The 13340-nt window shown below is 39.4% G+C and overlaps 2 protein-coding genes across 3 annotated transcripts; both read left to right on the top strand.

The window, feature by feature from the left end:
• Window positions 1-1340: 1340 nt before the first annotated feature.
• zgc:154055 (uncharacterized protein LOC556036 homolog) lies at window positions 1341-8828 on the top strand. Of its 2 annotated transcripts, XM_044143388.1 has the most exons (11): window positions 1341-1908; window positions 2215-2271; window positions 2625-2733; window positions 2843-2968; window positions 3803-3976; window positions 4948-5165; window positions 5249-5410; window positions 5818-5959; window positions 7285-7505; window positions 7600-7751; window positions 7849-8828. In XM_044143388.1, the coding sequence occupies exons 1-11, from the start codon at window positions 1724-1726 to the stop codon at window positions 7947-7949; spliced, it is 1647 nt and encodes a 548-aa protein (XP_043999323.1). In that variant the 5' UTR covers window positions 1341-1723; the 3' UTR covers window positions 7950-8828. The 2 variants fall into 2 exon arrangements, with proteins under 2 accessions (XP_043999323.1, XP_043999324.1); XM_044143389.1 differs by lacking the exon at window positions 2215-2271 and having other exon boundaries at window positions 1345-1908; window positions 7849-8827.
• Window positions 8829-8853: 25 nt separating this feature from the next.
• tdh2 (L-threonine dehydrogenase 2) lies at window positions 8854-13289 on the top strand. The gene is made up of 9 exons (XM_044143390.1): window positions 8854-9223; window positions 9318-9524; window positions 10117-10159; window positions 10235-10305; window positions 10396-10545; window positions 10624-10796; window positions 11667-11757; window positions 11858-12127; window positions 12644-13289. The coding sequence occupies exons 2-9, from the start codon at window positions 9332-9334 to the stop codon at window positions 12787-12789; spliced, it is 1137 nt and encodes a 378-aa protein (XP_043999325.1). The 5' UTR covers window positions 8854-9223; window positions 9318-9331; the 3' UTR covers window positions 12790-13289.
• Window positions 13290-13340: the final 51 nt, after the last annotated feature.

Raw genomic sequence — 13340 nt, 5'->3', positions numbered from 1 at the left:
TGTTTCAATTTTGTTTTCATTGCTTTCTGTTGAAATTCTTTCAATAATTCTTTATTCATTTTCTATATATGGGGAAGTTATTTTCTTTTCAACTTATTTGCATTTGTAGGATGAGTCAAACACAAATTTTAATTGACTTTGCACAAAAAATAAAAATCCATCCATTCATTTATATTTATATGTTTCAAGAGTCGAATTTGTACACATGAGGTTAGGTGAAAAAAACCCCCACTATTTGAGTTCTTCTGTTTAAAACTACACCATCAAGTTGAAAAAAAAAAAAAAAAAAAATCCTGCATTAGTTATGATAAATGAAAATATTGGCAATTGTGTTTGACAATAGGGAAAATTATATAGCACTTGACATACATTATGTCTGAAATCTTTAAAGGAAACCAGGGAAAATAAAATGATGTTTTATAGCTTTTGCAGGTACAGACAGATTTAGAAAAGCTAGAGCAAACTCTGGTCCTGGAGGGCCACTGCCCTACAACGTTTAGATGTGCCACTTCTGCAGCACACCTGAATAGGATCATTGGGTAATTAGCAAGGCTCTGGAGAACTTATCTACACAAGAAGGAGGTAATTAAGCCCTTTCATTCCAGTGTTTTGTACCTGTGGCATATCTAAAAACTGCACAACAGTGGCCCTTGAGGAGTGGGGTTTGACACCTCTCTTCTATTCTAATCTAATCTAATTTAATCATTGTAAAAGTCTTAAAATCCTCACCAAAAGCAAAGATCTGTGACCTGAGGCCCCAGACCCAAGTGGCTCTTTGGACCTTTCAAAATGGCTTTTAATAAGTTTGGCTAAAACTGACAAAGAAATATCTATTGTTTTGTTTTTTAAAACGGATATAATAACAAATACTTTTTAACAGCGTTTCAGATTTTGTATCATGGAATAACTCAGATGAATTTAATAGTTTTCCACAAATATCAACATCCAATGTAACAAAATGAATCAATCCTAATTTGGAATGAAAAAATTGATGTTTTTCTTTATTTTAAATTTATTTCAGAAACTAAAAATAGAAAAAAGTGCTTTACAAATTTCCTACTGTCACTATTTAACAATTAAATACTACCTTTTTTAAAAAAAAAATAGCCAGGCTATTTATTTATTTATTTTTTTTTATTTATTTATTTATTTATTTTTTTCTTCAAATGACCAGGCTCAGATGACAGCAAATGTTACACGAACTGAAGGCAAAATTGCCTCTCTGGTTCAGATTGCAAAACCCTGGCCTGGAGCTAACTTTTGTTGCCTTGTGGTGCCACATGGTGGCCGTTTTATGTATTACATTCGCACCTCAACTGCCTCTCCGTTCGAAACTGAACTAAACTTAACTTAAATGTCACATCACACTGGGTCGCTTTTTGTCTCAGGAAATGCGCACTTCCGTCTTTTGTTGCCTCAAGTAACTCATTTTCCATTTCCACACCAGACACCAGCTTAACAAGTAGTAACAGTAAAAGGTGAACCCGTATCTGGTTCAGCTATGATCAGGCAAATATGAAGTTTCTTCTATTTTTAGATCCCTTATCGTCAAAAAAATCCAGCAGTGCAAGAGCAAGACAGCCCAGCTAGCTCTGAATGTAGAAGAGGAAGCTTGCTTTCATTTTCTTAAACAGAGGCGAGTGGGTGATTTGAAGTGAAGTGCGGGGGTAGAAAGAAGAAAAGTTCGTTTCTGTGAGGGTTTTTCTGAAGTCTGAGGAGGCTGATGGAGTTTTCTGACCATATCAAGACGGCCAACGTCGAGGATGTAGTGCTCCGTCAGCCGCTGCACCCACCGAGCAGAGGGACCCTGTGCGTCACCGGTCACCACCTGCTCTTCTCGGACAGGGAGGAGGGAAGCTCCAGGCAGGTTCTGCTTCTGCTCAGGAATATCGATGCCATTGAGAAAAGGTGAGATTGGGATGCGTCCAGAACAGCGAAACCTTACTGATTAAAGACAAAATTTCTCATCACCTACTTGACTTCTTAGAATAAGGATTTGAAACAAGCATGTTGGTTTCATCTATTCTTTATTCCTTGCAACTTAAATCAGACTATTAAATCCCTCTAATATACCAACTGATAACTATACCGTCGACTTGGAATGACATTCAGAGTTATTGACTCTTACACTGCCAAGCTGACGAATGAACTAATCATAACTGTGTCCTTTAATCCCACTATGTCTAATTCGCTTCCTTAAATCTGTCCAACCAGTGTGGAAAACCTTTTGGGCTATTCCGGTTTCCTCTCAAAAGCAGCCCACAGTGACAGGTTGGAAATTGTTGGTGTTGCCATGTGCCTGCTGTGTTCTGCCTCTGCTGAAAAAGGAAATTTCCTAACAAAATTGCAGCCTCTCTATGCAAGTTGCTGCTAGCCACATGCTTTACTGTCTCCTGTGCCTCTTGCTGAAGCTTGATTTCAATGCCTTGTGAAAGTACTTCTGAAACCCCTTGAAACTGTTATGGTTCACTGACTAAGAGAAACACACCTTCAAAATAACCATTGTTGTTCCTCTTCTGCTGCAAGTCGGGCAAAGAATCCTTGCATTGGTGGAAGCAAAAGCATCCACCATCCATGGAGTATCTGAATGAAAAACATGTGTATACTTACTTTTACATGCACAGGACGCCTGGATCCTCTGGGACAATCACCATCAAGTGCAAAGATCTGCGTGTGCTTCAGCTGGACATTCCAGGCATGGAGCAGTGCCTCAACATTGCTCAATCGATTGAGGTATTTTACAGTAATACCTTAACAAAAGCAAAGGATCAGTATATTTTGCCTTAAATTGTTATGTTCTTGGATTACAACATTTAGCAGCCAACTCTCTTTTCTCCTGCAGACCCTGTCCTGTCTGGACAATGTGTCGGAGATGTATCCTTTCTTTTACAGGCCCAATGACCTCAGCCTGCGGGAGCAGTGGGGTCTCTCAACCCCTGAAAAACACTACACTCAAATTAAGGAACTTGTAAGAAACTATAAAGCTTTTTTTACTTGCCTAAGAAACATTAAGCATTGCATGTAGTAAAGCATGACACTAAAGCTGTAAAAAGTAATTATTTTTTCAACAACAATCCAGCAGCCATATGACAGGAAAGTGCCAGGGAGGGTGGACGTAAAGGTCACTTTTCAGGATATCCCTGTTGCTTAGCTTTCATTTGTTTTCCCCTAATATCAGAACATGCAAACACACAGCTTGAGTTCATGTCTTTCCCTGGGAATAGCATGTTGCCATGACAAAAGGTTGGGCAATAAGGATTTTAATTGTTGGAAGTGTTTAATGAGCACAACATTCTTCAAGTAGGTGGAATGTACGTATCAGGGTGGCCTGGTTACTGGGAGAAACTTACTGGAATTTGCATGTCTAGGCATTTTTTCCTAGTTTGTTCTTGTTTTTGTTTGAAGTCTTTCTGCAGCACATTTCAAATAATAAAATTAACTGTTATCTATATATCTTGAGCACGTTAAAGACCCTATATTTTGTTTAACCACATTTAACCACATTCTGACTGACTTTTGTTAACGTCTTTTTAAGGCCTCCCAAAGAAATGCAGTTTTTCAATGTGCTATTTTGTCCAAGACAGCCTCTACATGAACTCGTCAAGCTTTTCTGCTATTTTCTGTATATTCTGATGTGACAGGAGAGCTTACTATATTCAGCAACAGTCTTTTTCTGTTCAAACATCCTGTAACCTAATGTAATTTAAGATGGTCTTGAGCCGCCCTTCTCTAGGCATTCTAGCAGATTTACGGTTCGTTCAGTAATTTCTGACCAAATACTGTCATCTTTCTTTATTTTCAGCATAGGAAATGGAGGTTGAGCAGTGTGAACAAAACCTACTCTGTGTGCCCTTCCTATCCTCCGGTAGTCATTGTTCCAAAAGGCATCGATGATGAAACACTGAAGAAAGTGGCCAAATTTAGACAAGGTGGCCGCTTCCCTGTCCTGTGCTACTATCATCGAAAGAATGGCATGGTAAGGGGATCAGGCTGCCTGATGGAATGATTTTTGAGATTATGTGATCTTCTTGAAATTTCTTACAATTTTCTTCCATTTAAAGGACAAACTTCAATTTATCTTATTCCAATTTTATGTGACAGACAATGTATTTCATGATTGTGGAGTGGAAAGTAAAACAGATATTGTTGTGTAAAAGACTCGGTGTACATTTGGATTCATCTTAGTATAATACCAACTGTTCTGCAGAGGCCTGAGAGAGTTGTTAGAGAGCAAAATCATGAAAACCAAGGAACACAACAGATAGGTCACAGGTAGAAATGTGTGGAGAGGTTTTAGTTTGTGAAATGTTGCCCTAAAGTTTCAACCTCTCACAGATCACTGTTCAAATCCGGATCCAAAAATGGAAATAGTACAGAAAATTTGCTAACATAACAACGCATGACTATTCAAGTAAATTTAAAGACAGTTGTTTAGTGAATATATAAATCTGTTTTTTATTAAAAAAAATTTTAAAAAATTGACAAGAAGAAAGTCATTGTTAAAGGAAAGTGATGAAATGTCTGGCATACAGATTTCCACAAGCTATGCAGGGATGACAGCAAACATATTATACAAAGGTGAGCAGCTCTTTTGAGACGGAATACACCTCATAGTGAAACATGGTGGTGACAACGTCATCCTGTGGATATTGTGCTCTAAAGAGGCGATAGGGAAGGCCTGATATAAGGTTTTCTAATTTCAGGCTTTATGTGTGCAGAGGGCCATATATTGTTGTGGTTGGACACAGTGTCCAACTCAGACAGGGTTAGACAAATCCTAGTCTCATTTTTCAGATTTTTATCTGTAAATAAATCATGAAAACTATCACACAAAATCTCAATAAAACAAAGTAAAGTTTGGATTGTAACCTGTCAAAATGTGGAAATGTTCACAAGCACCATTTTATGCACCATTTTATTTCTAACCTGCGTTCTGTATTTACCCAGGTGATCATGCGCAGCAGCCAGCCACTGACGGGTGCCAACAAGAAGCGTTGCAAGGAAGATGAACTCCTCCTTCAGGTTGTGATTGAGGACTCAGATAAAGGTTTCATTATTGACACTCGTTCAGGTCAGCAGGTTCAGCAGGCTCGGATGACTGGTGGCGGCTTTGAGTCCAAATCGTGCTACAGCCACTGGAAAAGGCTTCACAAGCAGATGGAAAGGTTTGTGTGTTAGTATGTTAGTAACTTTGCAGATCTTTCTCCCAGAGCTAGCTTCTCATTCTTCTTTGCCTTTGTGTGTTCAGGGGTAAGGCCCTTCAGGAGAGCCTGATTAAACTGGTGGAAGCCTGCGGAGATGAGTCCCACAACGTGGACCGCTGGCTCAGTAAGCTGGAGAATTCAAAATGGCTGTCTCACGTCCAGACTGCTCTGTCCGCAGCTGGCCTGCTGGTAGAGTGTGTGGAGAGGTAGGAGCAACGCCAACAGTACATTTCTGTGATGAGATTACACCTGGTGGGCACCTAAATTTGCATAATAACAACTTAATAAACGTCAGTTTGAGAAGCATTTAGTGGAGTAAACAAGCATGGCAACTGGGCAACGATTAAAAGCAGAATAAATAGGATAAGATGAAATGCATTTTTTTTTATTGCTAAAGTACCAAAGAAATGTGAAATTTGTAATTTCCTTTAGCAGATATTAATAAAATAAAAGCATTAAGTGAAATAAAAGAAGCCAAATTATACAAAGATTTTGGAAAAAATTAATAATGAAGAAAGAAGGTCTGTGTCTTGTACCCAAACTTCCAAAACATGCTACATTAAGGAATGGATGCATATGACTCTTTTTATTAAACTGTATTGTTTTTGTCCAGGGACGGTCATTCAGCTCTGGTCCACGGCTATGAAGGTACAGACTGCACTTTGCTCATTTGCACTCTGGCCCAACTCATCATGGACCCGAGCTGCCGCACTCTGGAGGGTTTCCTGGCTCTCCTGGACAGGGAGTGGCTACAGGTGGGGCTACAGTGTGTATGAGAGAAAAAAGGAGGTTCAGAGCATTGTTGCCTTATTTATTTTATTTTTCCAGTGAAGACTGTTTTTAGTGGATCCTATTTTTGTGAATATATAATAGTTCACAAAAATAATCCCCAACTATTATTTCCAGGCGCTGTTTGCAAGACAGCGCCTGAAAACAAAACTTTTCATACTCTATGAGATTTTCATATTCTGTTGAGTTACAACCAAAAAGAATCTTCATTACTATTTTGTACTTGAGTACAAAATTGTGAAGTGTGAAGAAAATTATTCTTGGTTTTAATTTTTTTTTCCAAAATTGTTGCATTTCATCGACAAGCCATTACTTTCCAGAACCAGTTTTACTGCATTTCCAGACAGGGCAGTCTCTGCATGCCTTTTACATTTACAGCTCTTTTTCCTCCTTCTTCTTAACCATGTAGTTCAAGCTTAAAGTTGAATGGGTAGAGTCTGAGCAACAACTTTCAAGTCTTGACACAAACTCTTGTTTGAAGTCTGGACTTTTACTGGGCCATTCTGCAACATGAATATGATCATTCCATCATGGCTCTGGTTGTTTGCTGACGTTGGACTTTGTTCCAGTTCGAAATTATTTCCAGAAGCAAGTAGGAATTCTTCCAGAATTGTCAAATTTTCATCTCTACTCAAATCCTAATAAACATTCTTGCACCTGGGGAAGAAAAGCATTCCCTCTGAATTATGCATACGGTATTTTACATGGTGTACTTAAAGTTAAATTGCAGTCCCTGTCTGATCAGAGCACCTTCTTTGACATATTTGCCAACTCAATAATATGGCCTATAACTTCTTATGGCTTTCTGTCAACAATAACTGTCTTCTTGCCACTCTTCCACTGTTAAGCCAGTTTTGTGAAGTGTAAAACTCATGGTTATCCTGTCAACAGATTTTCTCCATTGAACTGTAAATATGCCAGAAGTATTATGGGCCTCTGGTGGCTTTTCTGATTAATGATCTCCTTTATTAGTCTAAAAAGGTTTCTGATGCCAAGTTGTGTGAAGCCTTTTCCATTTGCAGATGATAGAATGAACAGTGCTCCTTGAGATGTTTAGAATATAGTTTGATGACCCAACCCCAACTTAAACATTTTGCATTTTCAACTTAAACAGCTTCACACTTGAGCAGTCTGCTTTTCTCCTTTGCACTTCATGAGGTTGTTTGTTCAATCATTTTCTCCCAAAAACTGGTGAACTCTACATAGTACAGCTTACATCAAGACAAACATTTCTGGTTTTTGCAAGACATCATGTTTTCTTGTTCATTTGACTGTGTGGCCTATCCTGCAGGCAGGACATCCGTTCCAGCAGCGGTGTGCCCATTCAGCCTACTCCCACGCTCGCCTCCAGCAGGAGTCTCCAATCTTCCTGCTGCTGCTGGATTGTGTTTGGCAGCTTTGGCGTCAGTTCCCCCTGGCGCTGGGTTTCTCTGAGACGCTGCTCCTCAGACTGGCAAATGAGGTCTACGCTTCAGACTACGGCACGTTTCTGTGCAACAATGACCAGGAGAGGTCAGTTCAGCACCGGCGGCGGGTTTTTCAGTCAGTACAGATTGCAATGCAGCGCTCATCAGTGTTGATCATTGAAACTAACAACCACTTTCAGGTGTGCCCTAGAAGTGAAGGACAGGACTCACTGTTTGTTCCAGGCCCTGCTGAGGCCGCCTGAGAGAGATTACTACTCAAACCCTCTGTATGAACCCAACGAGCTGGCAATCTGGCCCTCAGTTCACCCACAGTCCCTGCAGCTCTGGAGAGGTGAGCTGCAGTCCCATTAATCATACCACTTTAGTAATAGATTCTGATACGTATTACATGACAGTGATTGATCTTGATGTTTTGATTTGACCCCCAGGCTTTTTCCTGAGGTGGACGCAGCAGGCGCGACATCTTGAGGCAGTTCAGGAGGAAATAAGGAGCATGGTCATTGAGTGGCACAGGGTGACACAGAGGTGACACCTCTACAAAGAAATTAGGATTTGAAAGAGAAAATTATTTCACAGAACCATATTTAGATTTTTTCCATGTTTAAATGTACTGTATTTTCTTCTCCTTCATAAATGTTGATCCTTTTTTTTCTAAGAATTGAGTGTTGTCATCATTTATATATATTTTTTCTTAGGATTTTCTAAAAAAAAAAAAGTACAGATTATTAATATGAATTATTATGAGAAAGTATTGGATTAAAACATCTGGTAATTATTAATACCGGCCTTACTACAATATAAGGGCAAATACCTTTAGTGTTTTAAGACTTGAGATTTGAGTGTTTTCCTTGTAATATCAGCTCATGACATATTATACAAGCTTAACTACCACAAAATAGTTGTAGTAGAAAGATATATTTTACATTGAAATATCTCTTTTACGCATTGTGGTCCCTAGAGTGGACAGCTATTTCCATATGTATGGTTGAACAACAATATCTCAAAAAAAAAAACGAGATGCGATAACAGACGCTGAAGTAGCTAAGGATTTTGATGAAGTTGAGGATATATGAGCTCTAAGACATAAGAAGGTAAACTATCAGAAGCTCAGTGTGTTTCAGTGCTTTAGTGATGTTTTTTTTTGTTCTTTATTTGTGTACGCAGTTTATACATGACTTTCATTTACTGTTTATTCAATTTCGTGTGCAATATTTTAGTTTTTTTTTGAAGAAATGTTAATTTTAAAATACACAGTTCAACAAGGAAAAGGAAGAAGAGCTTGAATAAAAGTAACAAGAGTAGTACATAAGAAATGTGGGGATTTGTGTTATTTTAGAGTTCTTCTACGCCTTAATAAAATTTTTCTAAATTCATGTTATGAACTTAACCACACACATTATATAGAAGAAGGATATATGAGAGACACACCTCGCAGTCCTGTTAAGCTCAGCTAAACAGTCTTCACAATGCAAATCCCTGTGCGCAGCAAGTCAGCATGTTTGTCCACACGGAGCTGTGCAGGCTGGAGACTGTAGTCCAGTGCAGTCGGGAGGCACAGGCCGCTGTGATTACACAAAGGTGGGCCAGAACCACATCGCCCAGCATGTCTCCCCAAACCAGCATGTTTACCCAGTGGTTACTAGGAGATTTAAAACCGATATTCTAGAATACACAAATGTAGTCTTGCAATTTTTTGATTTCTAGTTTTGTTGTGAGGAACTGTTGTGGATTTACCGACTTGCATCAGCTGATTTTGAAATCCAAAGTCACCTGTTCGGGATTTCTGAGTTTTTCTGCATAAAGGTAAATTTCTGTCTTCTGTTTCTGATGTGTAAATAACTTAACTGTGATCATCATAGTAATAAATTTAACCTGTTGGTATTTTACCTTTCCTAAGGACTGCTACAGGACATGCAGCCTGGCCTTCAGGTGTGTATGCCCACCACTGCGTTGCTGGGCCTGCTGTGCCGAGGCTGCCTCAGCAGGGCACAGAATCGACCCAGTCGCAGCTTCAGCTCTTGGCCTAGAAAGATGACTAGGTGGAACAGTCAGGAGTCCTGCAATGCTGATACACCTCAGGAAAACCCACGTGTGCTCATCACAGGTGAAGACAATTTCTGGCCTTTATTTGCTCAGAATTATTTATATCTGGTGGACATTGAACATCTCTGAATTTAAATATGATTTATACACCATTCCACTGTTTTCTGTTGTTGGACATGAGTTATTACAATAAGAGCAGAGAGCTGTGATGATGAGCATCTGGCGAGCGAAGTAAAAGGAATAATTCCCAAGATCTTTTCTAAGCAAATTCAAGCAGTCACATGAAGAAATGTGGCAGTTTAAGGATAAAGGGCTGGTGTTGTTGAGTGATTGTTGTCAAAAGCAGAACACGAGAGACATGTGGACTTTGTTTTCAATCTGCGCTTGCAGCACGACCCTGTTTTGACTCATCACAAAAGAGTGGAAACAGACAGTGTTTGTGAGATGAAAGGGGGTAGAATAGTAGGCTTAGGTGACTTTTTGTTCTGTAACAAAGCCTTGTGACAAACAAAACCCTTTTGTGCCATCCATTCTTGTGTATCTTCTAAATGCATTCACAGCCAACTGACTATTGATGTACCAATATCGCTCTATGTTTGTTTTGGGGGGGGGTTTCTTGGAGAGGTAAAATGTACAAATATTTCTTTGTGCAGGTGGTTTGGGGCAATTGGGAGTGGGGCTTGCTCAAATGCTTAGGTAAGTTCTGTGCAAACGTTTTGTATCTCAAAATTAAAATGTTTGAAATTTCATTGGAAGTGTAATAATATCCAGGAACCAGTATGGGCCGGAGAGTGTGATCTTGTCTGACATCAAGAAGCCCCCTTCTCAAGTTTACACCAGTGGTAAGGAAAAGTAATTCAGTTTTCCCCTTTTTCTGATATGTTTTTATCCTTAACATGTTTCTTAGTTTCCCCTTTCTGATTATTTTTTAGGGCCGTTTGTGTATGCAGATGTGCTGGATTATAAGCACCTCAGAGAACTGATCATAAATAACCGCATTACTTGGCTGGTTCACTACAGCGCTTTGCTTAGCGCTGTGGGTGAGGCTAACGTAGCGTTAGCACGAAAAATTAACATCACAGGTTGGTTTTGATGTCCGTGGTTTTCCATCTCTCCAGGTTTTAAGTTACCCACGTCTGAGTTTTTGTTGCCCCTTCCAGGCCTACACAACGTTCTGGATCTGGCCCTGGAGAACTGCCTTCGCCTCTTCGTCCCCAGTACCATTGGGGCATTCGGTCCTTCTTCTCCCCGTGACCCCGCCCCTGACCTCTGTGTACAGCGTCCTAGAACCATCTATGGTGTCTCTAAAGTGCATGGCGAACTGATGGGGGAGGTAAGGTTTAAAAACATAGGCATAAATTGAACTTCATTGAGAGGAAATACAGATTCTTGCATAAGCATTTATGCTGATATGTTTTCACATTTTGTCATGTTACGAGCACAAATGTCATTGTTTTTGTGAAACACCAACAAAAAGTACTGCATCACCATGACATGGAAAGAAAATGTTGTAATAGTGTAAAAGAGTTTTGCAAATAAAAAATTTAAACAGGTGCTGTGAATTTGTATTCAGCCCATTTTATTTTGAAACCCCCAAATAAAATTGAGTGCAACCAATTGCCTCTAGTCACCTAACTTTTAAATAAGTTATGTAATTTAATATCAGTGTAGAAACAGCTGTTTGTGAAGGTTTAGTGAACAAACAGTGTCATGAAGATCAACAAACTCAGCAGACACATAGAGGATGAGGTTATTGAGATGTTTAAAGCATGGTTAGATTATTAAACAATAGATATATTCAGATATATCATGGAGCTTTATTCAGTCCATCATCTATAAATGGAAAGTGTTAAGCAAAAATCTTAGTTTCTAGATAAAATTGGTATACAGAAATCTCTAAAGATTTACAACTTCAATTGCTGAATGGAATGATTCTAAAAGGTATTGATGCAAGAAGGCAGAATATAAATGTATGCCACACTTATCAATATGTTTTAGGTAACAGGATGGTTCACAGTTTTTTACATTGCAAATGTATGTATAATTTTCTTATGCACTACTTTCTGGTGATCTCTCACTTGATATTCCTGTAAGATTGGAGTTTTTGGCTGTATTGCAACAAAAGTTGTAAGCGTTCAAGCTGTCTGAATACTTGTACAACCCGCTAATGGTAAAAACCCACTAACGCATTATTTTTCTCAAGTATCTCCATCATAAATATGGCTTGGACTTTCGCTGCCTGCGTTACCCTGGTGTAATATCAGTCAACACTCCTCCTGGTGGAGGAACAACAGGTATTACTCACCTCATAAAATGTCACCTCACAAGAAGCGCAGTTCCATGGCGACAAGCTAGATGTGATTGACTAAAATCTTTGGGCTAATGTTATTACAGACTATGCAGTTCAGATCTTCCACGATGCTCTCAGCACAGGTCACCATGAGTGCTACTTGCGACCTGACACCCGTCTTCCCATGATGCATATCTCTGACTGCCACCGTGCCACGGTAGAGTTTATGCAAACTCCAGAGTGCCAGTTGTCTCTGCGCACTTACAACATAGCCGCCATGAGCTTCACACCGGAGGAGGTGGCCCAAGAAATTCGCAAGCATCTCCCACACCTTAAGGTCACCTACAATCCAGACTCAGTGCGCCAAACAATTGGTATGATTTCTTTTTACTGCTTTGCAAACATAATGTAACATAAACACCATGCAGTTTTGTCTTTATATTGCAGACAATAAGTACTTTGTGTAACTCATTGATGTGTTGATTCAATTTATTTTTGACAAGCTACATTAAGTGAATCACAACATGTGTCACAACAAATGCCATTTCCAGTCATTAACAGGTCCTAATTCTGAGGAAGCATAAAAGAAAACTCCAACAAAACCACAATGCCAAATGCTGGAAAGTGCACAAAGTTAATGGCACCAACAGCTCCATTACACATGATGTGCTATGAAATAAGAGAAACAAAACCAGAAGGTTACATTATTTCTTGCATTCCAGGTGATGTGTTAACTAGTGTGACAGTTTCTGAACCAACAGGTTTTTCAGTCCCGAATAGCACTTAATTTTATTTGCCGTACACATTCTCCCAAGCTCTGTGACGTTAAAGAGTGAACTCCTACTGCTAACATATGCTTACTGATGAAATGATTTTGTGTAACTTTCCAGCTGACAGCTGGCCTGTGAGATTTGACGACTCCAACGCCAGGAGGGATTGGGGCTGGGCACCGGCCTTCGGGCTCGAGGAGCTGGTGAAAGACATGCTGCGCTGCGTCAGAGACAAGAGGACCAGAGAGGGATTTCCTGTCAGCTAGCAGCTCCTTTTTGGCAGCTGATTGGCAAATGCTTCACCACTGGCCTTTTCAACCTGCATTTATCAACAACTTTCTTTTACTTCACTGCGACAAAGCATCCGTGAACTCTTTTAGTCAGAACCTTATAGTTTATAGTGAAACTTGCTCAGTCTACTTCAGGGAATCATACACTGTTGAAGCTTTTTCACATTTGTTTATTGTCTTGTCATAAGCATCACTTTACACATCAGAAAGTTGCATAAACTTCAGAAAAAAAAACACACATTGCTATTTTTAAGGAAGAGAGATCTCTAAATGTTACGTTTCCTGCATGCAACAACACAATATTCCATTACAGTATATTTTTTTACAATAGACCAGAGGCAACCTTTAGAGTTACATCACCTTTAGAGTTACAAAACTGTTGTTTGCCAGAATGTTCTGGTATGGCCACTCACCTAACTCTGGACTGCTTACCACATTGTTCATTCTGGCTGCCTTTAAAACACTCTTTTATGATATCAAAAATAAAGCTACTTGATGTAGAATCTGACAGGAGGTCGTTATTTATT

The sequence above is a fragment of the Gambusia affinis genome, linkage group LG16, assembly GCF_019740435.1.
Source record: "Gambusia affinis linkage group LG16, SWU_Gaff_1.0, whole genome shotgun sequence".
Lineage (NCBI taxonomy): Eukaryota > Metazoa > Chordata > Actinopteri > Cyprinodontiformes > Poeciliidae > Gambusia > Gambusia affinis.
This window is presented reverse-complemented; position numbering and strand designations above follow the sequence as displayed.

What these genes read in the sequence shown, in the direction of transcription:
- zgc:154055 (XM_044143388.1), top strand. Translation starts at nt 1,724, where the DNA reads ATGGAGTTTTCTGACCATATCAAGACGGCCAACGTCGAGGATGTAGTG. An exon ending in TGCAACAATGACCAGGAGAG is followed by an intron (nt 7,506 to 7,599) that starts GTCAGTTCAGCA and finishes AACCACTTTCAG; the next exon opens with GTGTGCCCTAGAAGTGAAGG. An exon ending in GTCCCTGCAGCTCTGGAGAG is followed by an intron (nt 7,752 to 7,848) that starts GTGAGCTGCAGT and finishes TTTGACCCCCAG; the next exon opens with GCTTTTTCCTGAGGTGGACG.
- tdh2 (XM_044143390.1), top strand. Translation starts at nt 9,332, where the DNA reads ATGCAGCCTGGCCTTCAGGTGTGTATGCCCACCACTGCGTTGCTGGGC. An exon ending in CCCACGTGTGCTCATCACAG is followed by an intron (nt 9,525 to 10,116) that starts GTGAAGACAATT and finishes TTCTTTGTGCAG; the next exon opens with GTGGTTTGGGGCAATTGGGA. An exon ending in ATGGCGAACTGATGGGGGAG is followed by an intron (nt 10,797 to 11,666) that starts GTAAGGTTTAAA and finishes ATTTTTCTCAAG; the next exon opens with TATCTCCATCATAAATATGG.